This window comes from Vitis riparia, chromosome 10 (genome assembly GCF_004353265.1).
Source record: "Vitis riparia cultivar Riparia Gloire de Montpellier isolate 1030 chromosome 10, EGFV_Vit.rip_1.0, whole genome shotgun sequence".
NCBI lineage: Eukaryota > Viridiplantae > Streptophyta > Magnoliopsida > Vitales > Vitaceae > Vitis > Vitis riparia.
The window spans coordinates 8,371,704-8,398,723 of NC_048440.1; the positions used below are offsets into that span (position 1 = coordinate 8,371,704).

Genomic DNA, 27,020 nt, shown 5'->3' on the forward strand with positions numbered 1-27,020 from the left:
TTCTTGCTCCTTTTGACAAATTGTGGGGTGCACAAACTCAAAGATCGTTGCAGAATCTTGATATTGGTGGTGTGGGGAAGGCCTAAGGGGATCATAAAGTGGGGAGTTAGAGATAGGAATAAACATATGGGCACAGCCTGCAAGATGTGTTTGATGAGTTTTGAAGAAGTTAAATACTTGAATTTAAATTTTTGGACGTTGTACTAGGCTTGCAAAGGGGGGTGCATCATTTGAATATATGAATATTGAGGGAGCATGGGCCATGTTGAACTTCTCACGCAAGCAATGGGCCTTCAGCCATGGGCCATTCTGAATGAAAGAAAACTGATGTGGATAAGTCATGAATCTTACATTAATGGTGTCTTTTTTTCGTTTTGATATGCCGCCTCAGGCCTGTTCTAGCTTGCATGGTCATCCTCCTTGGCCCATCTTCAAAGCCCACAAACTTTAAAAATTGATTATTGAAAATTCAACTTCTAAATAATTCAAGTTCACAATTTTTTTTCACCTTTAAAATTTTTCTTTAGGCTCTAAATTCCATTTCTCAATTTCCAAAATCTCAATTTTCCATATTTATTTATTTAATCATTGTTATTGTCATTATTATTATTATTATTTTATTTATTTATATTTAAAATTTCATCCCTAAATAATTCTTTAAATTTCCAATTCCTAAGTTCAATTTCCAATTTCCGAAATCCTAACTTCCGCAATTATTTATCCAATCATTCTTATTTCATCATTATTATTATTCCATTCATTTATTTATTCACTTATTCATTTATTTAAAATTCCTCCTTTAAATAATTCTTCAAAATTCCGATTCCCAAATTTAGTTATCTGAAATTCCAATTTTTCAATTTCCGAACTTAATTTTCAGTTTCCAATATTCCAATTCTCGCATCTATTCCGTTACTTATTTATTATTATCATTATTATTATCATTTTATTCATTTATTTCTAAAAATTCTACCTTCGAATCATTTCCAAGATTTTCGATTTTTTTATAATTTAATTTTCATAGTTTCTACATCTCAAATAATTTTCAATTCTGATTTCTTTCAAAATTTAATTTTCAAAGTCCCAACTTTCGTAATTTAATTTTTTAAAATCCCAAACTCTCAAATAATTTTCAAAATTCCAATTTCTTTCAAAATTTAATTTCTAAAATTCTCATTCTTACATTTAATTTCTAAAAACCCAATTTTCAAATAATCTCTAAGGCTTCAATTTTCAAATAAATTTCAAAATTTCAGTTTTCCCTCGAATTGTTTCAACTTCTGTTTGGTGATGCATGTGATATGTTTTATGCTCTTTATTGTACACTGACCCCATTTTTATGATAGCGCATTGCTCGTTCGTGGCCCAGGTACGCATCCACTCCCATCTTGGTCATTCTCTATGCATGTTTTTTATTCCCATAAGTGCATGATCGATTCAAGTATCCATTGATTTTCCTATTGATTGTCACGTCGGCTTCATTTTATTAGTAGAGATCCGACTTTAGGGACTTAGAAGGGTGCTACGATCTTTACCGTACCTTCCCGATAAGTAACCTGACCCCTGACCCTTGAGCCCGATCCGGTTTTTCACAGACCACCTTTTCCAAAATAAGGAGTCACACTTAGGGTTTTCTTTCTTATTTTGTTTACCCTTTTAAAAATAAAACAAAAATAAGTAACGGCTCCAAGTCATTTTCTTAATGAATAAAATCACTTTCAAATAAAATCGAGCTCGCCATCGAGTGGAAAACGCATGAGCCGAAATGCGGGGTCCACACAATGGTAAGCAAATTGGTATATCTCATATTGGTCATGCTCTGTTACATTGTCCTATGAAACCCATACATTTAAATAATGTGCATACTACTGAGATCTCTAAACAACTTATAAGTGTTACTAGACTTTATGCTAATAATAAAGCATTTGTTGAGTTTTACCCCACTTTCTTTCTTGTGAATGACCAAAAAATGAAACAACTCCTCCTCTAAGGCCATCTTGAGCATTGTGGTCTTTACAAACTTGCTCAACCTGCCACTGTCTCTTCCAGTTTCATGTCTTCATCTCCTTTGACTCAATTCTTTCCAACTCCTCCTACTCAAGCCTTTTTGTCTCAACAAAATCAAGTTGTGTTGTGGCATAATTGTCTTGGTCATCTTGCTCCTAAAGTAGTTCGTCAAGTTCTATAGTCCTACAATTTGAAAATTTTGAATTCTGAACATTTTTGTTATTCCTGTCAATTGGCTAAGAGCCATCATTTACCCTTTGTGCTTTCAGAATCTCAAGCAATGAAACCTTTTGATTTAGTATATTCTGATTTATGGGGACCATCTCCTATTGTTTCTATCACTGGTGTTAAATATTTTTCTCTTAATTATCGATGATCATACATGCTTCACTTGGTTTTACTTGTTGAATAATAAAAGGGACACAGTCTCCTACTTTCTTAAATTTAAACAACTCATTGAGACACAATTCAGCACAACCACTAAGACCTTGCAAACAGATTAGGGTGGGGAATTTTGACTCCTTAAACCGTTTCTTACCAACCTAGGTATCATTCATCTTCATCCATGTCCATTTACTCCTTAACAAAATGGGAGGGTCGAACTAAAGAATCATGATGTTGTTGAAAAAAACCTACTTCTTATCACAGTATTATTGGCACACTGCAATATTGCACCATTACTCTGTCAGACATCAGTTTTGCTGTGAACAAAGTTTGTCAATTCATGCATTCCCCTACTACAGTTCACTTAAATATTGTTAAACACATCTTGCGGTATCTCAAGAGCACTATTAGTCATGGCATTTCATTCCAACATTCATCAGACTTATCTCTTACATGTTTTACCGATGCTGATTAGGCTAGCTGCCCTGATGACAGGAAAAGTACTAGTGGCCATTGTTGCTTTCTTGGCTTAAATTTCATCTCGTGGTCATCCTCGAAGCAACGTGTTGCTTCACGGTCTAGTGTAGGGTCAGAATATCGCGGTCTCGCTAATGCAACTACTGAGTTAATCTAGATTGAAGCACTTCTTACTAAACTCCATTTTTCCCATCCTTCGCCCCCTGATTTGCTCTATGATAATCTCAATGCCACTCAGCTCACTTCTAATCCTATTAACCATGCTCGGACCAAACACATTGAAATTGATTTTCATTTTATTTGAGAGAGTGTTGTTAACAAGTCTCTTTAAGTTCATTTCACTCCATCAGAGGAACAATTGGTTGGCATATTTACCAAGCCCTTTCCTACCCAACGCTTCCGAAGTCTTCGGAGCAAGTTGACAGTCCTTCCTAGCCCTATCAGCTTGAGGGAGGATGATAAAGCACTAATACGTGTAATTAGTTAGGGCCTTCATTTTTTATTTTTTTCAGTTGCCTTGCTGCTGCCACCTGTACAGTTTGCCACCACAAACTCTCTTATAAATAAAGTGTTGTCCAGACTCTGTTTTTTGAGTTGGTTCTTTCTTCATCTATACTCTCTGAAATTTCTGTTTTAAACCTAAACTCTATTTTTTCCCAACCATAGAAACTGCCCCTTTGAGCATCACCCCTTGCCGGAAAGATCCAGAAATGGGTCGCTGCTTTTTCAACCAATCATTGTTGTTGCTACCCCATTAGGAGCTGCCTTTGGAACTTGTTTCCATTCTCATCCTGGTGGGTGTGACATGACTAATGAGAGAAAAAAATTTAGGCCTTGTTTGGTTGTGTGTTAATAAAGGTTTAGGCTTCTGGCTATTAACTTTTGGGCCACATGATAGAGGTTTATGTTGGATGTGGTTCGTGTTTGAGTGATATGGGTGTTTTATAAAAGAGCTTATAAGTGGAAAAAAAAAATTAATAGGTTTGAGTTTTTTAAGTGTTAGTGAATTTCATAATTTTATATTTCATATTTATATATTTAAAATATTTTTTATTAAATAATTTTATAATAAAATGTGTCTTCTTTTAAATAAAATTGTTATTATTACTTCCTTCATGTCATAAAATAAAATTCTAAAAAAAAAAACCTATTTTTAGTTGATATCTAGGAATTACATTAAATCAAAATTTATTTTTAACCAAATTATATTAAAATTGAACTTGTTTTGAAAAATAAAATCATTTGTGAATAGGTGGAGCAAGCTTCTAAGTTACTCATTTCAACTATTCTGCTTTAAGCACTATGTACAAGTTTATTTTCTAGTCAACATGATTAGGTCCTATCAACTTATCATTAATGAAAATAAGGATGATAGAGTTATAAAATATGATTCCAATAACAAATAAAATATTACATGCATTAATAAAAGAAAGTAAGCATTCAAGACAAGATAGTAATAAATTTAGCAAAAATATAGTGCTCTCAAATTACATTTGTCCATGCAAAGTATCTTAGTATAATAAGGATTAAACCTATTTTAAACAGATCATGATTCTTATTATTAGGGTAAATACCCTTTCTAATTAATCAACTTGTCTTAAGCCTTAAAAGGTTATCTTGAGGCATTAATTAAACATACCTTTATGTTTAGCCCTTAGCTCATGAAAGTGGGATCACTTTGGGTAATTCAATCACTTTATGTCTAAGTTAAGTGTGTAACCTAAGATCCTTGACATCAATGTTACAAGGTGAAGAGTTCCATCTTTAGGATTAGTCACTCCCACTACAAACATATATAGTCTTATCATATTAGGATAGTCCATATCCCTTAATTCCTTGGTGGATTACTCCATCTTTAGAATGATGATGAACCCAAAGTCAAGATGAGCTTAAAATCAAGATGAGCTTGATCTTACAGGTTATGGGCTTACCTATGGTCTTCTCCCTCTTAATGTTTTGATATAAGAGTCTTTAAGTAACTTTGGTAACCTTCTTAAAATAAATTATCTATCTGAGATTTTCCAAAATCTTTTATTTATTACTTGAATTGGAATGTTTGTGCTAAATGGGAATTGGTCTTATATTCCTTGTTCTTGAACTTTCCTTATCCAAACATAGTTCTTCTCTTGAGAGGAAATCTTGAAGAACTTTGGTGTTATCCTCCTTTTCTCAAGGTAGTAGAGCCTAGAGGACCACCTTAGGTGTTGTTCTCCTTCTCTTAGGGTGGAAGAGCTTGAAGAACCACCTAACTCAAATCAAGATGAAAGTTCAAAAAGGAAATAACAATTCAATAAAAGCAAAATCCAATTCTTTATAAATAATATTTGGAAAGAATCCTCATGAAATTTTTTTTCTTTAAGAAAATCCAAAATTACCAATTTTGAAAATCTTTTAATTATATTTCCTTACATATACAATATCAAATATAAGCATGAAAGGAAATAAAAATAAAAGAGATATTATCATGGCCTTATGGATCATGTGGCTTATTTAGTAACCCAAGTATTTGGATTCTCAAGATATAAACATACCAAATTAAAAATGAAACAAAAATAGGGTTAGTGACTTCATAAGGAACTTAAAATACCATTAAATATCCTAAAAAGGCCATTAGAACCACTAAGAGAGCTTGAAGGAACCAGAGTGTTTGAAGTGGCTTTGAGTGCTTAAAGCAACGTTGAGAATTGGAAGCAATGCTTGAAGAGCGTTTGAGTGCTTGATGACCACTCAAGTGCTTATCTAGCTACTTGAGTACTATTGCAAATTTTATAGAATTTGACAATGGATACTTGCAACTCCAATCGTCGTTTCTTCTAGAAGGACTCCTCTTTTCAATAAAGGAATGTGCAAGAACACTCTGTAACCAACTAGAATGCTTCAATGTTCTTCATACGTTACATAACTTTTTACATTTGAAAAGCAAAACCTACGCTTTTTTCAAATTAAAGCTTACAACCAATCTAAGAAATAAATAATAATAATAATAATTTTATTACAAAGAAAAATCCTATACCCATAAGAGCTTCATAACCCATTTAAAAGAAATAATAAAAGCAATCTAATCATAATTATAATCATCACATTCAAATATAATGGGATCTCATGCACATACATTCATCCCTAGGGCGATGGGATGAATAACTAATTATGGAAAACAAATATTAACGCATCCTAGAAAAAATCTAGCATGTTTTATTCGAACCTCGAGCCCTAATGCCAATTATAGGGTACCCCACATTGCTTTGTTCCCTATCCTAGGATTAGGTTAGGCATATGAAAACTTCCCTAGGGCAACTAGATCATACGCACAACAAAAATAATGTATTCAAAACAAACTTAGGTGTATAAAAATGAGATCAAAGTGCTTACCAAAGATTTGGATATTTCGATATCATTTCCTTGCAATGAAGAACAATGTCAAAGTCATTGGAGATCTCGTAAACCCATGATCTTCTACCCAATGACTCTTCCTTGATGTTTGGCACTCAAACGATGAAAGTTTGGAGGGTGGAGCCCAGAGGTCTCGCTATGGAACGTAGAAAATGAATGGAAAAAAAAAACTTGAGAGGTATTTATAAGGTTCCTACTAGGCTTATGACAAGCTCACCTTGGGCTTGAGTCACTTAATATAACCCAAAAAGGTCTTAATCGATTAATTTACCCAATAAGGCTATCTAATTAATCAATTAATCCAATCCAAAGATATTGTTCATTAACACCTATGCAACCTTGCATAATTACCAAAACGTCCTTATGTATATAAGTGATCCAAGAACCAATCAAACTCTAATAAATCATGCCATCAAGGTTATGAGCTCAAAATGGGACCATTAGGATCCATAAGACAATAGGGACTCCCTTAGAATCCAATTTCAAAGTGAACTCAACCTCTCACTATAGAGAGACAATTACACTTTAATACCCTATGTATATAACAACGAGACATTAAGCACTTAGGTCTATGACCTACTATCTATTGTATACAATCTCTTCATGAACCAATGTCCATAATTTGATAAGGTGAAAGCTATCAAACTCTCAAGATTTTCTCTACTATCCTTGAGTGCCCGATTCTCCTATAATGTGACCAATTGACATGTCTTAACTCACCAAGAGTTAATGTTAAGTTCCACTTAAGGAACTACTACGGTCATGGTTCATTTGAACACATGTCCTTAATATCACCTTAGGGAACACACTATCTCAATCTTCATAAGACATCGTAGTGTCTCTATTGAGAATACCGATTATTATTGATTTTCATTAATAGTAACCTAATCCATAGGGAATATATAATCATTCTAAGATTTCACTTGTAAGTTAAAGTCACTACTAACTTTGACACGAACTCAATATTGTCTCAAGGTTAATAGATAATACAATATAGCAGTTTGATGAAATCATAACTATCTTATAGTCTTATGTCATAATTCACTATAGATCACATCTAATGCATGTGTAACCATCAGTGCTACAAAAATAGAAAATCATGACACTTTAATTCTTGGCGCTTTCAAAAAGTATCATTATATTTGGATATACAATGGTGCTTATCCAAGAATGTCATTGTTTATTGTAGTTTTTTTATTCCTTAGCGCTTCTATAAAAGCGTCATTGTTTGATGTGGATTTTATAAGTATAACCGGGTATACTATGGTGCTTTATGGAAACATCATAGTTGTGGTATTTTAAATTGACGTTTCTCCATAGTAACATTAAAGAATAGGTATATATATGCATGCTCCAAATATATATATTAGAAATTTTTTCCCCGCTTTATGAGCACCCACCAAACATTCCCTCCACCATTTCAGAACTCAATATACCCTAAAACCTTGGAACTTATCACTGAGATCAACTAGTGAATGGTGAATAATGAGTTTAGGAGACTTACTACTGAGCCATTATCCCGTATCCCTCCTTCCATTTTCTGAAACCCCAACTTTGTCGATCAAAGCTGGTCCTATTTCGAACAGTTACCAAGTTTTCCCATAAACATTAGCACTCACCCCAAAACAGAGCATTATAAGTAGAAACCAGTCAGATATGGATTGTGGAGTATTAAAGAAATAAAAATATAAAATGGAAGGATAATCCTAGACTTTATTATTTTATCCTTGAATTCTTGATGTATATCCCGTATTCTTTGTGAATTAGCATCATTTATTCTCTTAATGCTATTATTAATGTTTTTTTTTAATCAGAGAGGAAACAGTCATTGCACTTGTTAAACTAGGCACCTCTTTGAATGTTGTGGAGGACCCAATTTGTAATAACAAAAATAAAATTCCATTTTTCCCCCTTATCAAATACAACTTTGAAGAATTAAAAATTGTTTGAATTTTGATTTTTCCTTTGGTCATGCTAAAATGAGAGTGCAAGGAAAATTGTAAATTCTTAGAGAGGATTTTGCTCACATGCTTTAATTCATTGTCATTTTCTTGTGTTGGTCCCCAAAGTGCAGTGAAAATAGTTTCTTAAAATGCCTTTTGATTTTTGATTTTTGATTTTTTGATAAGTTTGAAAAATTATTTTATTCTGTACTGCACTTATCTGGATGGAAGCTATAAAATATTTCTTGTCAGTTCTTTAGGGAGCATTTGGAAAAGAAGTCTCTGAAAATGCCTTTGGCTTTTTTTTTTTTTTTTTTTGTTATGATAAGTCTGAAAAATTATTTTGTTCTGTACAATATTTATCTGGATTGAAGCTATCAAAAATTTCTTGTCATTTCTTTGGACATCTTTTGGACAAGAAGTCTCTATACACCAGGAATTTTTTCTTTATTGTGAACATTTCTCTGAAGTACTTCTTTTCTAGCTATAAAATATGGAGCTGGAAGATTTCTGATTCAAAATTTGCATCATAACTTGGGATTTGAATCTTGTTGACTATAATTGTTAATTAATATCAATAAAGTTTGTAATTAGTCTTTTATTATCACAAATAATTAAGTGGCTTTGTATATAAGTTAAGTTAGAGATTCAAAATTGTCTTGTTAATTATGAGTCTTTTAGTTTGTACTAAATATGGCTTTTGTTAGCTTTTGAAATATCTCTGTGTGCTTTATGTTATCCATTTACTTACATCTTCTAATGTTGTTGGTTTGTTTCATTGTATTCATTAGTTCTTATGATTATAGATTTTTGAAGAACTGCTTACATGGAGTGAAGAAGCACTTTCCCTTTTCTCTTATCTAATTATAGGCTAACTAAATCCTCTTCTCTACATATTTTGCATGTCCCCTATCTTATCTTAAGTGTTTCACTTCTGGATAGCTAGATTCTCAAGTAGCCTATTTGTCAGCTTCTCTAATTCTGGAAAAAGTTGTTATTCCAACATTATGCTAAATGCACCGGCTGCTATCCTTCCTACATTATTCCTGGTGCTCTCACTTCTCTGACTAGTATAGGTCCAAACCAAAGCTCCAAAAATCTAAGGATAGAGAAAGCAGGGCAACAATAAATCACTTTCCCTACCTCACTCTATCTCTACTTTGATGTATTTCCCTTCTATAAGGTAGTAATGTGTCAACGCTCATGTAGTTGAGCATCTAGGCGAACTTTGATACTTGAGTACCAATCCAAAGCACTTGGAAAAGAATTAGAGAAATGACCTAGTGATGTTTCAATTAAAGCCTTAGAATGGGAACTTACTCAGAGCAAGGTCATATAAGAGTCTTTAAATATATGGTATTTAATGCTAATAAAGCTTACACTATTTTTCTAGAAATAAAAATCTCTTCCTTTTGTATCTCAATATTATATCCTAGTTGATGGTCCAAGGAAATAATGAGGAGATTGTAAACTGTCAGGTAAAGTATGTTGAAGCCATTTCTTTTTCAATTTTTAATGCAACTTTCTTTATAGGTTGGTTTTGGCATGAGAAACAAAATATTAATTTACATGAATCTATAAAATTATTAGTTTCCTAGATGAGGGGGTTTCCTAGAGTATGGTGTATTCCAGTCAAGTTGTTGTTTAGAACTCTATAAGTTAAAAAACAAAATACATTTCTATGTGTTATTAGTATATCCTTAGTCCACCCTTAATGTGGGCCCAAGTGAATAGGAACTTGGGGAAATTTGCATTCTTCCTTTTATCTTTGATTATCTAAATTCTTTTGTTCCATTATGGTACAAATGAAAGTAAAATTCATGTGTACTCTACTTCCTCATGGATGATAAAATCCTCATAAAGAAGAATCTTTAGAATTTGGAAGTAAAAAATATTCAATTAAGGTTCTGTTTAGTTGTACATTGTCCGGAAGGCTTATGTACTACCTTTTCTGTTCTCTTTTGCAACTTCTCATTGATAATATCAGTCAACCCACTCCAAATATTACGCATTTACTACTTAAATTTGATCTTGATACCTTAATAGAAAGGATAATACTACAGCCTAAGTTTCATTACAGGTTTTGATGGTTAACAACTGCCTTAAGATGTTCACATTTTGTGCTTCTATTTATATCATGACTTGTGCATTTATTATGTATTTCAATTGTTTGAAGATTATTCTTGATGATATCATGGACAAGCTTTTTAAGCCAGATGTAAAGGCGTTGCTTCAAGAATTTGGTTTCCATATTAGATGGTACTTGTCCTATAACTGTTGACTATTTGCTCTATGTAGCTATTTTATGAGTTATGCTTGGATTCCTTAACAAGTGGTCCTACCATGGATCTGTTGAGTAATAAAAGTATTAGTTTGTAAAGGTACAATTCTATTACATTTTAAAGTTTTAAAGCTCCTCATTGACAATCTTTTCATCCTTCCTATGGTAGCACCCGGACACAATTGGCATTGCTCCACTTGGTTTGCAGTAACTGTAGAGCATGTGGTTAGTTTATAAGTGTTTTAATGAGTTTCAAGTCCCTTTTTTTTTTTTCCTGAGTGAAAGGTTTTTTGCTTACTGCAACTCATTTTTATAATTTTCTAATGGGGTGTCTTTTCCATCAAAAGTAGTTTTACTATTAGGCTATTACATGCAACATTGTGGTTAATTTAGCAATTTAAACTTTTTTTAAAAAATAAAATAAACTTTCCTGTGGTGAAATCACTTAATTTGATATATTGGGTCTAGAGAACAAAATCCTCAATTCTCAACACGAGCCACAATTTAACTTGTAACATCCCAACTCCTTTTTTATTTTCTATAACTTTCTATGTAGCCAAAAAAAAAAAAAAAAAATCTTTTAAAAGTCAAGTCATAGCTCTTTTGGAAAACATTCAACTTTTGTTTCTTTTTCCTCTTCTCTTTTTGGGACACCAAACAGATATTTTACTTTGCATTATTAGTTAAAGGCCATCCTTTGTTCAGCATGTTTACAGTTTGATGCATTTGGTCACCTCCATGAAAGCAATTTCAAATTCAGCAGCCAATTTTTTTATTCAGCACTTCATTGCCCTGTTTTTCAATCTTGTGAATACTTTGATTCATTAATGTGTAGTCATCATGGATCCTTTTATACCACAAATCAATTTTAATTCTTAGTATTCATGGTATGGACATCTTCCAGAATATATTCATATGATAAAATGGCAATTGTTTTATGACCATTCTTAGGTGAATGTCACTACTACTTTAACATGTTTTTATGAAGAATTTTAGGTGTCTCAATCCCTAGAGGTGAAAACAAAAAATCAATATTGATCATGCATAGATGCACAACTTCAATAATATGGCCTAAATATTTTATCTCAAATAATACTTTGTTTAACATCTCTTTTCCTCTAACTTAATAATGAACTAAAAAGTCTATTAATATTTTAAAAACAAGTATCAAATTAAACAATTTTTCATCTTCATTGAAGCATAACATCTCATTAAATACCAAGTTATTCTCATTTGCACTTCTTTTATGGACCATTTATAGAGTTAAATTTAACTTTCATTGCATGTATATTAACTAAACGTAATTTGTCTTTTCTATTGTTTTATTTTTTTAAATGTACACAGGTAGATTTCAAGTTCAAGAGTGGATATGCAACCAACATGAATACTTTTGGCTCGAAATACTTTTGGCCTCATCTTCTTCTTCTTCTTCGTGTAATATTATTTTTGATAAGGAATTTAGAGTCCTTGTTTTTTTGGTACATGTGTACTTGTTTTATGTTGAAGTTGGAAAATATGCTTGTTGTAAATATTTTGATATATTTACAAATTTACGTATTAATTAATTATGTAGACATTAGTTCTTTATTATGATATTATTCCCAAATTTATTCAATTTCTTTTGAAAGATATAGTTATTAATATTGAAGTTATTGTTTTGTACTTTATAAAAAATCATGTAGCCAAAATTATATATAATCGGACATACAAAATATATAATTTTAATAGAGAGATTTTCAATATTATTATCCACATAAGATGACACTTTTTTGAGTGTCAAAATAGACAAATGATATTTTGGATATTCCTAGTAAGTGTTAACATAGGTAGATCAATAATGACGCTTTTCAAAGTGTCAATATATATCAATTCAAAGATAATGAACATTAAAGATGATGCTTTAAAAGTGTCAACATTGAAAAAATTGGTGGAAATAATGGCACTTAAAGAATGTCATGCTTTTGAAAAGATGACACTTGGATAAGCGTCAATGTAAGTGCTTTTATAGATGACACTTTCTAGAAGTGACATGGCTGCCTGCACTCATTCCTTGATAGGGGCGAAAAGGACGCTTTCGAGAAGTGTCATCTTATACATTTATTGACGCCTAAAAAGCGTCATTATTGCCCTTTTTTCTTATAGTATACACACTAATGCAAGCACTATAGAAATCACATCCCAATGGTTAAAACCAACCATTCCTCTAATTAAGAGGTGGTCCACTATAATCTCTAATAGATTGTCAAAGTTTATGAACCAATTGTGAATAAGTCATCAACTTGCAAGGGAACCTTGACTTAAATCTTTTGTGTAACTCCTAATGTATCCAAGTTATGTATAATGAAAGAAATGCAGATTAGAATGTTCATAAAATATAATGCATAGAGCAAAGATAAATAAAAGTAAAATTGGACTATAATTAAGTAAATAATAATTTTCAAATTTGTTATGTTATGTCATTTTTTTAAAAGCCTTATCCTAACAGTATGTCCCTAGATGGGAGTTCTTAAAATACAAGTATCATGACTAGCTATAAAGAAAAAAAAAGGTGTTATTCATAGGGTTACATGGAAATCCCTTGAAAGGTATGTGGTGAGTTGAAAATGAGTTATTGTTAATATACTTGTATATAACGGTGAAAATCCATGTTTTTGAATCAAGTTTGGTGTGCTACTATTAAAGAATATTGAAAGGTTGTTTTATAAGTCTTTTTACAATACCCTTCTCTTCTAAGCTTCAACTCACCCTTTATTTTCTCAAAATGATTTTTCATATCCAACTAAAGGGGTACAACAAGGAATAGCATCTGAAAAATTATTTGAAGGCAAAAAGATATTTTGTCGGCTATGTTCAAGGTAGATCTTGTGTGTATTTTGGGTGTTTTGTATTAGTTGGTCTTCAATATTAAATGATGAAAGTTGTAATTCTTGGTTATTAAACTAACTGAATCTGGTTAAGGGTTCATGTTCCAATTATGAATAAGTCTCTAAGGATTAGACCTCTTCAATGAAAGTATAAGAATTGAAGTGTTTCAAAAGGTGAAAGTGGGTGAAAAAAAAAGGAGAAAATAGAAAAAAGAAAGAAAGAATAAAATAATAATAATAATAATCCACTATAAGGTGCGTAAGGCTAGCCATACATAGGGTTAATGGTGCGCAAGATTAGTGACCTGCAGGGCCAGTTCTGCACAAGGCTTGCAGTGTGAAAGGTCGGTGGTGCGCAAAGTTGATGAATTATAACTTAAATTATTTTATAGGTGGCGTAAGGTTAGTGGTGTGCAACTTAATTTATCCTATAGGTGCACAACTTAAGCCTTCCTACATCTCAGCACAATTATGTAGCATCTCAACACAATTATATACTCAACAATATACTTACATGTACAATATAATTATTCTTGTCATTTAAATCTCTATCTACTTTAAGTTTATTTACAATTTAAATAAAGGGTTACCCCAATTTGAACTTAATAAAAATGCTTTCAGAAGCAAATTTGAAGTAAATCAAAATTTTGTTTTTCATTTTATTTATAAATTAATAGTTTTTATGAATTTCTTTGACAAAAGTTTACCCAAATAAAACTATTTAAACCTTGTGTGTGCTTGTTAACCCACTAAAAATTTCAAAATAATAAAAATTATTATAAGAATAAAAAATTATAAAATAAGGAATTTATCATTATCATCCACATAAATAATTATTATACTTTTTGTTATTCATATAATTAAAATAAAATATTCTAAAGCTAATAATTTGACATATAATAGATTGATAAAACCTAAATTAAATTAAAGGACAAATATAACCATTCAATTACATAATTTCAAATATCCAAAACATCAAATTTTGAACAAATATCCAACAACTTCAAATTTCTTATAATGATGACAACGTAGGAAACGACAAGTTAATTAAATATTTAAAAGAATTCATATGCAATTTGGACCCAAAGTTGTTGCATGGACACCGGAGCAATTGTTGCAAAAGAACTATTTACTTTTGAGGTTTGATTGTCACTTTCCAATTCAGTCACGTCAATGGCATATTTAGAAAATACTCTATCAATAATTAAAATTTATCTAAAAAAGTTGTGAATCAAAAAACATGTCATAACCATTTTTGTTTCCATAAGAAACAAATATGGTGTCATTTTATTCAACATTAGGAAACATACCTTGACATTAAGGGCATGTTGAATGACATTTCTCAACCTTGCTTAACATTGGTTGAATATCTCGTCTTTTTCCATGACACAATCATTGCTACAAAAATCACTCTTCAAATAAGGTATACTAAAATATGGTGCCATAAAACCCTAATTTTATGTATATATTATATCTATTTAATAATATTAATCTAAGAAAAATAAGCATTAAATTGAGTATTATTATGAATACATACAAATCATATAAATAAATTGAATATAAAAAATTTACCCCGAGGAATTGCAAATAGTTTTTATCAAAACTCTTAATAATCATGTGTTGTTCCTTGCCCACCAACAACAGCATACCTAAAGATGAAGAGTTTAGGTCAATTATCAACAAATGGACACCCTTTAAGGTAATTCTCCCAACCTTTAATTCCAAATCATGGACTGGGTTTTGGGTTTTCCATCATTAGTAATTTAAAACAAGAATCAAGCATTGGCCATAGCTATTTGTGGAATGCCCATAATTTAGTCATTGAAAGATTTAGTTATCATGAATCCTATCCTCTCTCTGGTAGTTTGCATTCTTCTCAAGTAAATTGTGAGTTGGTTGGCCATGTCGTGCATGGCATGGAGGCCGTTATTTTCAGTTTATCATTTCGCTATGATCAGATCTTAATTGTTAGTCTCAATTTTCAATTTCCATGATAGTGGATGATGTCAAGTGAAGTTGCGAATATATACAAAGGATCTGGCTGTTGATGTCTGGTCTATAATGAAAGGTGAAGCATTTGAGATGAAGAATCATTTTTCTCTGAATTCTCATTTAGAAGCAGTTTCTTGATTGAGAGGGAAAAAAAACGAATACAACAGTCCCTTTCTCTGAAATAGCAGAATATATCAACCCTAACAAGAAAAGCCCATGCAGATCAAGATACGAGTCAAGCGGAGACCATTAATGTTGACCCAACAAAATTTGAGCTATCCAAAACCCTAAGAGAACGATCATCTCCATGAATTCTTTATTTTCCAGATAACCCATCAACGACTAAGAGGAATTCTATGAATCTTGAATGCAAAAGCGGCACAAACAACCGAAAAAACGATCGGATACTCGGTGCACAAGCATGCAGCGTCCGACCTTCGGCGCCCCCATGTTTCTCCGGCCATCGACGGAGGCGGAGGTGGTGGATGGGTAGGCTGCGCTGTGCCTACTTCCGGTGGGAGTGATGGTTTCAAGGTTTCGTTGCCGTAGAGTGAGTAGTCGAGGACGGAAGCGACTCCGTGGACGGAGACTGCGGAGGCGAGGTAGAGGTCGGGGTGGGTGATGGGAGAGTCGTCGATGGTGAAGTTGGAGGGAGTATTGTTGGTGATGAGAATGGACATGGTGGGCAAGAGAGTGGGGAGGCGAGAGTGGGTGGTGAAGCGTTGGAGATCGGAGAACGAGAGGCGTTGAGGGACGATATGGTAGGGGAAGATGAGTGGGTCCAATGTGGTGGTGGTAGCGGCAGCGGCGGCTGTGGCGTTGTCAGACGGGATGAAGAGGGTGGCGGTGATGGGAAGCGTGGAGGGATCGGCGGAGTAGAGGAGGTTGGCCCATCCTCCAAAGTCGCCGGTGCCGATGAGGGCGTCGATTATGTTGTTCAGTTGCTGCTGCTGCTCCCTAGGTGGTGGAGCAGCGGCTGGAGACGGCGGAGACGGCGGACGTGCCGGTGACAATGACATCGGAGGAGAGGCCAGTGGCGACGGCACTGGCGGAGACGCCTTGATGCTTGTAAGGAGGAGGAGGAGGAGGAGAAGGAAGAAAGAGAGGGAAATGGCCATAAGAGAGAGGTCTTGGTGGTTTCTTGCAAAATGTAAGCTTCTTCTAAAGAGATGGATTTTTGGAGGAGCCAACTGTTATAACCAACAGCCGACCCATCACGAAAGAAAGGGGATGGGAATGCCCGGGTTTTGCCTCTTACTCGCCCCATCCCACTTGGTACAGGCTTGGAATTTAAATCAACGATTTTGAAATGATTTGAGATTTTTTTTTCAACCGAGGCGAGTCAAGGCAGGTTCAAGTATTGCTTTTTCTCATCCCGTCATGCCCACATTATATAAAATTAATTTAATTAAAATTTTATTTTTTTATTTTTAATATATAGATAATAATTAAATAATTAAATAATTTTTATTAAAATAAGTTATAAAAATTATAATTTATAAAATATATATTTTTAATATAATTAAAAATTTTAAAAATATTTTTTTTAAATAATTAAAAAATTTTTAAGAAAAACAAAACTTTTGCAATTATCATGCCCATTTAATATTCGTAATGAGACAAAGATGAAAATTGTTTTGAATAGATGAAATGGGATTAGGATGAGAGCAACCCGTTCTTGGTCCACCCCGTTGTCATACGTAGACACAAGATATTTGATTGTTTTTTAGTCATGTGTCTCAACCACGATTAAATTTTTCTAAAATTCATTAAAATATTTCATATTTATCAAAAATTATTGCCATCAACTTTATTTTTAAATTCTCAATTTATTATTTTTAAATGACTGATAACCACTCTTATAACACAAGTGTAAGTAATTTAATCTCACAACATAGAACTTCCAAGACTAATGCTATTTCAACACAAAAGAAAAATAAATAAATACCAAAATTTTAAATATTTTGCAATTTACTCATCAAAAATATTGTTAAATTTTTGCCATTGTTTGAGTCTCCTAACAAACAAAAATAATGCATCATATATACATATATAATGCAGTCATAAATGGACCATAAAATATTCCTATTGACTTAGGCCTTTTTTTTTCTTTTTTTTATTTATTAAATCCTACTCTTTTCTGTAAGTCTGAGTCCCAACGGTATAACTCTGCTTGATTGATGAAGCCTGCCTCCCCACCTTTTGACTCAGGCTTTTTGATCAAATCCGGTCCTAACGTTTAACTTTCCTTGATTGGTGTGATACGGTAACGTTACTAAGAAAATGGTAGGCTAATCTAATGATGAGAGATCTTGTCCTGTAATGGTGTGAACGTTCATGGCATCGGGGAAGGGAAAAGGAGATTTTTACCCACCCTTTCTCTCTCTACCGTGTTTCCATAGAATTTTCGAGTGAATTGTGATTCCATCTCCATTGGTCTAGTGATGTAAGGTAATCCTATCACCTAAAGGATATGAGATATAAAAATATCAATTTGACTTATTTTTGTCTTTATTATATCACTTTCACATGTGACTACTCAAATTCATCCTTATTTAATAATTTTTGGATTTTTCATTTCTTTTTAACCCTTTTATAAATAATTAAAAAATAAATATTATTTTCCATTTTTAAATTATAAATAAATAAAAATTATATTAATGATTCAAAAACTATTTTGGAAATAATTTCTAAAAACAATGTTAATTTAAATAAATAAAAATTATCTTTTACATTTTAAAGATAAATAATTTAATGATTAAAACACTATTTAAAATAAATATATTCACTATTTTCTTTCCCTTTATACTAAAAAGTATTTTAATTTTTTTTTACTATTATAAAATAAAAGGTTTAAATTTTCTTTTAATCTTGTTCCTTCCTTATTTTAATAACTTTTTTAACATGACTTTTGATAATAAGTTATATAAAATGTTGCAAATTTGTTTACTAAGGATTTTTAAAATTATTTGAATTAATTGAAAAATTATCAAAATAATAAAAAGAAAAAAAAAAGAACAAGGATGGATGAAGAGTTTTTATTTTAAATATCTAACTAAAATGTTTTTGTATGACCTAAATTTAGAGATGGATTATATCAATACATAGTATAATAGAGATTGATTTTTTTTTTTTGCATATAAAATGGTTTAATGATATATTTACTCGTTTTAAATAAAAACAAGTAGTTAAAAATTATATAGATTATGTTTGAGTTTAGTTTAAAAATATTTTTCTAGTTTTTTTTTTTTAAAAAAAAAAAACTTATTTTCTATATTGTCTCTTTTTGAAAATCACGTTTAATTAAAAAATGAAAACTATTTTTAAAAATGAAAATTGAAAACCTTCTTTAGTACTATTTTTTTATATGAAAATAATAAAAAGAATTAAATTTCATTTATTGATTATTCTTTTTTATTTTTTCTATTATTTATTTTAATAATAAAATAAAAAAATATAATATGTTCACAATTAAACAAAGGAATTGACCAATTGTGTATTTTTTTCACAAAAATATAATATACTCACAAAAAAAAAAGAAAAAAAAAGTTGAATTTACTTTCTTCCATTTTTTCAACCAAACTACTAGAATCATGTTTAATACACTTATAGACACACATTCACTATAAGGATATAGAATTTGCGTCACTATATAACGGTATTCACGAACTGCACAAGGGGTGTACAAGGTTACCCTTTGTGAAATATTTCAATTTTCAATAGATTTTAAACTACTTATTTATTTTCCTTATCACTTATAGATTATATACTCATATCATACACTTTATTTAACTCCCACATGGAAATTCCAATACTTTCCTTAGTAATGATGTTTAGGGAAAAAAATTGACTTTAAGTCATCCACTATTTTCTCAATCAAATCATTGGAAATATGGTTGGACACATAACTTAGGAAGGATATGAAATTTGTGCCACTATACAAGGATATTACACTAATTGTACAAGAGAAATGTACTAAATGTACAAGGGTGTACAAAGTTACCATTTGTGAAAGATTTCAATCAATTCTGAACCACTTCTTTTTATTTTCCTTGTCACTCATGAATTGTATACTCATGTTATACACTTTATTTAACTCTCACATGAAAATTTTGATACTTTCCCTACTAATGATGTTTAAGGAAAAAAAATTGACCCTAAGTCATTCAACATTTTTTCAACCAAACCATTATAAACATGATTAACATATCTACGTGAATACATAACTTAGGAGGGATATGAATTTTGTGTCGTTATACAAAGGTATTATACTAATTGTGCAAGAGAAATATACTAAATGTACTAAACTACCATTTGTGAAATATTTCAATCGATTCTAAATCACTTATTTATTTTCCTTGTCACCCAAGGATTGTACACCTATGTCATGTACTTTATTTAACTTCCACATATAAATTTCAATGCTTTCCTCAATAATGATGTTTGAGGAAAAAAAAATTGATCCTAATTCATTTACCATTTTCTCGACCAAACCATTGAAAACATGATTAACACACCTACATGGACACATAACATTAGAGGGATATGAAATTTGCATCATTGTACAAGGAAAATGCGTCAGTGTACAAGGGTGTACAAAACTCCTAATAGGTTTTATACTATTTTTAAACAATTTGAGTTTGACATTAGGACGATAATTGATAGTTTTTTTTTATTTACCAAACTGTGTCATTAAGACCTTCCCTACTGAAATTAACACATAGAAAATAAAATTAAATTTAATCATGTTTGAATTGTTCATTAAAAGTAAACTAAATGAAATATATATATATTTTTACTATTTTGCTCTTATAAGCATAATTTCACTGTTATCAATAAAGATTAAAAAATCATATTTAAATGGAATTAAAAATAAACAATAAATTATTTTTATAACATTTTTATTTTGTAAATCATTAATTTAAATTATGAAATTAGTTTTAAAATTAAAAATATTTTTTTTGTAATTATAGTTTTGAAGATTTCGTGATTTTTATCTTATTAATTTTTTAAAAAATTGTTTTAAAAAGAAAATATTTATTTTAATGGTTTTAAATATTTAAATATTTATTTTAAAATATTTAGGATTAGTGTGAGGAACAATTAGGTAATTTTGGAGTGGAGAAATTTTGAATATCTTGAAGTGCATGTGAGTATTTACATTATTTTGAAAATAATATGAGAAATAATAAACACTATGTGTCTAATTTGCAAGTTAGAAAAAAAAAAAAAAAAAGAATAAGAATATTTTATGAGGTATTTAAAAATTGTTTAATATATATGACAAATAATGTACAACATATTTATTATTTTGTAAGTAAGAAACAAAAAAAAATGCTAAGGTATTTAAAAAAGATTTATTATATATTCTATAAGTTTGAAAAAAAATGATGATTTCTAATTTGCAAGTTAAAACAAACAAATAATACTAATATTTTATGAGGTGTTTAAAAATTGTTTAATATATATATGAGAAATAATGTAAGTTTGAAATAAAAAATAATAATATTTATTGTATATTATGTAAGTTTTCAAGGTATTTTAAAAATATTTATGATATATATCGTAAGTTTAAAAAAAAAAAAAGAATAATATTTGATGAGGTATTTAAAAGTTATTTACATCAAAAATGTATTTGACAATAATAATTTTTAACATGTTCAATTTTTTTGGAAAAAAATGATTAAGAAATCATTCAACTTGGTCCAATTAATAAATAAGTGAGAGAAGGTGAAAGAGTGAAAGAGAGGATGAGAAAGGTGGGTGACCGGTTAGTTTTTCTATTTAATAGCCAAGGGTATTTTAGGAATTTTTTAAAGGTAATATCCTTCATCTCAGTTTCTACTCTTTCATTAGGTTTTGAGTTTAAATATGAGTAATAGGAAGACCTTAAGCTAATTATCAAACCCAATTAACCCCAAAACATAATTTTCCCTAGATTTTTTAGAAGTGTAGGGTAATTTTAAAAAATAATTTACAAAGTAACATATGGAAAAAATATTTTCAAATTAACCATAACTTTTATTGACTAAGAAAGAAAAAAGTAAATATCATCTTTTGAAAAGAAAATTTATTTTCTCTTCCCTTGAAGAGATGATTTCTAAAAAATGTATAGGTTAAAATTGTCTCTTAGGGACTTTTTTTTTTTTAATTATTTAAATTTTTTTTCAAACAATTTCTTAATAAAAACAAAAATTAAGAAGGGAAATTGTCTCTTCAAGAGACGATTTCTTAAAAAAAAGAAAATAATAATAATAATAATAATAATGGGAGAAAATAGACAATTTCTCAAAAAGAAAAAAAAAATAATAATCATAATAATAAGGGAAGAAATTGTCTCTTCAAGAGATCAATTTCAAAAAATTAAAGAAAAAAAAACAACATGTTTTCTTAATAGGTTTTCTAATTTTAATAATATTTTAATTAATAATATATTTTATTAATAAAATTGTTATAATTATAAATAATATATCAATAATAAACATAAAATCAATTTGGTAGAAAAATTAGATTAATCCAACTTAAGGTGATTACCTTGGAAGGGGGGTGAATAGAGTGATAGTTTCTTTTTTCAAATTTAAATTATGTGAATGCAAGAGACAATTATATGCAAATATATAATAAAACGATATAAAAACAATTGTAGATAAAATAAGAGAGTAGGGAAGAGAGAAGACAAACACAATATTTTTATAGTGGTTTGACGTAACTTGACCTACGTCCACTCTCCTCTAACTTCAATCTCAAGCTTAAAGTTCCACTAATTCAAGATTTCTAATCCAAGCTTTCAAGCAATACAATTGGATTATGATTCTAATAAACTCTCTTGGACTTTTGACTTCAAACACCCTTTACAATCTCCAAGAGATACATCACTCTTGAACAACCCCTCAAGTGATACCCCACACTTGAGACTCTCTAAGTGATACCTCACACTTAGACTTTGCTTCTCAAATATTTATAAATGAAGATGGGGAATATTCTTACAAAATCATGGTACAAAACTTTAAGCTTAAATGTACTAGAAAAACTATGATTGAATTGTGCACTAAAGATATGCAAGTATTAGAACAATGGTGCACTGAAAAACACTTTCCCAAGGCTCAAATATATTTAATAAATGTTCAGGAAGGTTAAGTTCTTGAAATAATAAATATTAGAGTCTTTTTATAAAGGAAAATGACCAAACTAGCCATTGGGGGTTCAACCAGTTGACTAGCCGTTAACATTTAATTCTTGGTACGTGATTGTTGGACCTTGACCACCTCTTGACCGAAACTCGACCGGTTGAATAAGTGTTCTAGAAGAAAGAGAAAGTTTTTGCACCATTTGATCGGTTGAGCTGAATAAGTAGACCGGTTCCTCATTTGATTCAATCGGTTGAGCTATTTTTGACTCAACAACCATCATTTTCAACTTAAAACCTTTTAAACAAAATTGGAAAGCATTTGACACAAGGTTTTAATTAAAAACATGAAATCATCCGATTTTAAAACATTTAAAACAAAATAACTCTTAGATGATTTTGATATCTAAATAAAGAATGTAATGCATAAAAAAACCTAGTATACCAACAACCTTATAAAGAGATCCTATAAAGCTTAGGCTTTGCAAAACACTTCTCTTTGAAATCTTCTTCTTCTTATTGATTTATCTTTGACTTGATTTTGTCTTTGTGATTATCATTTTGAAAATTGTTGTGCCTAATCACAGTTGAAATATAATCATTAGTTTCAAATCTTGTTTTGTTATCATCAAAACCGAGATTAACCAAACCTTGGTTTTAGACAATTAATTTTACACTAAATATATTTATAATAATTTAATTATTAAAATATGTTATTAGTTAAAATATTATTAAAAATAAGAAAAATGAAAAAAGAAAATAAATTTTGATTCGTCTCTTGAAGATACGATTTCCCCCATGATTTTTTTTCCTTTGAGAAATCGTCTTTTTAAGAGACGATTTTAAACTTTTGGAAATTTTTTTTAAAGAATAATAAAAAGAAATCGTCTCTTCAAAAGACAATTTTAGCTTATAAATATTTTTGAAAAAAATGAATAAATTTTCTTTTCAAAAGAAGATTTTTACTTTTCTCTTTCCTAGTTGACAAAGACTATGGTATATTTAGAAATATTTTTTTTTACTACAATAATTCACGAATTATTTTTTTAAACTACCGCACACTTATAAAAAATTTGTGTTTCCATAGATGAAAACATTAAATAAATATGAAACCACAAAAATGAATTAAAAATTGGTACCCATCAACCATAGAATTAATGGTCTTAATTCATACTAATGCTAATTTTGTATTATATATATATATATATATATATATATATATATATATATATATATATATAGATGCATTGTTTTATCAAACTTCACATTTTATGTATAATTAATTGACTAATATTAATGCTGTTGAAGTTGTAATCAATAAAGTATATATATATTTAAGACATTTAATAATTGATTCAATCCGAGGATCTGAAAACCAATATATCAATTTAAGCTTGGCTTCAAAATCTTCAACCTCAAGTAGATTGGGTTGAATTTGGTTGACCAACTAAAATTTGCTTCTTTATCAAATGCATTTGATTTGTTATAGAATAGGTAGCTAGTGCTAATACTTTCTTAACATGTTGATGTGTATTCTTATCCATAAATAAATGAAAAGACAAACATGTACCTATGTGATACATTCAAATGTTGACACACTTGATGCGTTATTTAATCTATTAGCAATTGAATTTATTATGAATGCATTGAAGTTGTAGCATAAAATGCAAACTGTTAAATCATACAATCACAAAACATGTAAAACCTAGGATAATTGTGTTGAAATTATTGTAGTCTTCATGACCACATGAAGTTAATACCCCATGTTCTAAGGGTTCATGATTTTAATCCCCATATTCTAAGGGTTCATGACCCTTATATTTCTCATATTATACTATTAGAAATACCTGAATTTCTCCATTCTTAACGATGAATCTTCAAAGTGCATTAAAAAACTACCTAGGGGCTGTCTAGATTTAACAAGTGGAAGCAATAAGCATATTAAAACTTAGATCTAAAGGTTATATGGTTATACCTATGATCTGATTGTTCCCTATATCAAAGCCGATCCGATAAAGAGGTATCATGGGCATCACAGATCTAGAAAAAACAAAGGTCTTCCACCCAATGGCTTTCCTTCCTGGTTGAAGGACTTAAGGAGGTGGAATTCTCACTAGAATGATGAAAGTTAGAGTTCCTCCCACTAGAAGTCTAAATGATAAGTGAATAAAGATTGAAACCTTAAACCCCTAAGAGTAGGAGGGTTATATAGGCTTTCCTATGGGCTTAAACGACTTGGGCTCATCTTAAGCCTTGGGTCATTTGATCTAACTCACTTAGATTCTAATTAATTAATTAACCTTATTAGGCTTCAATTAATTAATTAGTCTTACTAGGTTCTAATTAATTAATTAGCCAAATTTAGAAAGACTATTCATAAACTTTTATGCAACCTTGTGTATTTATCAAAATACCCTTATACACACATAAATATAGAACCTATAAATCCCTTTAAAATCGTGTCATCGTGGATCATAAGCTCAAGCGAGGATCACTAGGACCTATAAGAAAATATTGGCTTCCTTATAAACAAATTTTGAAGCTGACTCAGCATCTCACTATTGAGAGTTAACTGTATTCCAATATCCAATGATATTATAAAGAGATACTAACTTCGAGCCCACAATCTACTATCTACTATATGATAGCTCCTCATGAACTGAAGTCCATAATCTAACAAGATGAATCTATCAACCTTTACAATATTTAAGTTTAAGATTCTCCTATTATATGATCGACTAACATATTCTAGCTATTTAAGAGTATATGTCAAATTCCAATTAAAGAATTAATGTGATCATAGATTTTCTAATCATGTGTCTTTAGGATCACCCAAGGGAACATTGTTGCATTAAACCCATGAGATATCATGATGCATGTCTTGAGTATACCTATTGCCACTAGTTTTCATCAACAATGACTCGATTCATAGTGAATATATGATCAACTTAGGATCTCATCCATAAGTCAAAGTCACTAAAGACTTTAGTATAAGCTTAGTATCTTCTTAAAGTTAAGCGTCCATATAATATAGTAGCTTGGTAAAATCACAATTACTTAATAGTTAATGTTATGGAAATTTTGTATGATCCTCTATTTTTATTGTTCTCATTTATTTTGATCAAATCACTTTAAAGCATATAATTGCATTTTGTTCATCTATTACGGATTTGTATTGTTTTTTGTTGTGTTGAGAATTTTAGGATGAGTTTTTTTAATGATTTCTGTATTTTTCTACCTATGATCATTTATGAGAAATCTTAAGTTATTATTTCTTATATATATATATATATATATATATATATATATATATATATATATATATATATATCTGACAAGACATTTTGAAATTTAATAGAAATGGAATATATTGATTGAATTTTCTTTTTATATATTTGAAAATGCATGTTGGAATATGGTGGAAAATGAGATGTAGAGATTGATTTTTTATTTTTATTTTATGGAAATGGGTGTTGGAAATCCAATAGAAAATAAGATATCATGAGTGATCTTTTTATGTATGATTATTGGAATTCAATAGAAAATAGAATAGAGAGATTGATTTTTTTTTTATTTTATGAAAATGCATGCTAGAAGTAATAGAATGTGATCTGTTGAATGAAAAAGTAAAACATGGGAACAAAATCATAATGATATGCATGTGTTAAATAAATAAAAGAAAAATGGAAAAATGAATAGTAGGTTTGAGAATTGTACAAACCAACCATGAAAATGTACTAATGAGGTTAGTGGACATGCTTTTATCAAATATATTTTTTTTAATGATCTTACTGTTAGCACCTACATGAAATTTGAATTAATAATATGAAGGTTATTGAGAAAATTAATTTTTTGTTCATGTAACGGTGAAATGGATATTTTATGTTTGGTTTGCACTATAGTTTGATGTAAGTAAATTTTTTTTATTTTTTTTATTTTTTTATCATTAACTCATACTTTACATTTTCTTCTTTATTTAGGTCTCTCGTCACTTTTAATTTTTTTTTTAATACATGATAGTTTAGGTTGGGTGTGGACAAATTGGGCCACACATGAGTGTTGTTAGAATTTAATATTTAGAAAATCAAGTGATTAAGGGTGGATTGCTTGATGAATTATGATTGAGATTGAGTTTTTTTTTTTTTTTTTTTTAATTTCTTTTCATCCAAGTAAGCAATTAGATAATCATATGACAATTGGCTTTGAATAAACTATCTTGGTTTTGATTCATGAAAATTTGATTTATCTTAATTTTTTTTTCCAAATAATTCACACATGTACATTTACAATTTTTTTGGTGATCCAAGTTTAAAAATATATATATGAATTGTTTTTCTTTTTAAAAATTGTTTTTATATCTCATTCATAATAAAATCAATCCTTGAAATTATATTTAAAATCCATCTTAGTCTTTTTAAGTATGAAAATCAATCCTAAGGAGAAAAGTATGGATATATTTTTTGTAGGAGAGTGGTTGAGATTGGAGGGGATTGAGAGGATGGGAAGCAGCGGGAAAAGGAAGATTGAGGTGGGGGTTATTGGTGGCAGCAAGGGTG

The 27,020-nt window shown here is 30.1% G+C and overlaps 1 protein-coding gene across 1 annotated transcript; it reads right to left on the reverse strand.

Annotated features, from left to right (window-relative positions):
- Positions 1-15,445: 15,445 nt before the first annotated feature.
- On the reverse strand, positions 15,446-16,456 carry LOC117923059 (FAS1 domain-containing protein SELMODRAFT_448915-like). The gene has a single exon (XM_034841311.1). It carries the CDS (start codon positions 16,454-16,456, stop codon positions 15,674-15,676), a length of 783 nt encoding a protein of 260 aa, XP_034697202.1. The 3' UTR covers positions 15,446-15,673.
- Positions 16,457-27,020: the final 10,564 nt, after the last annotated feature.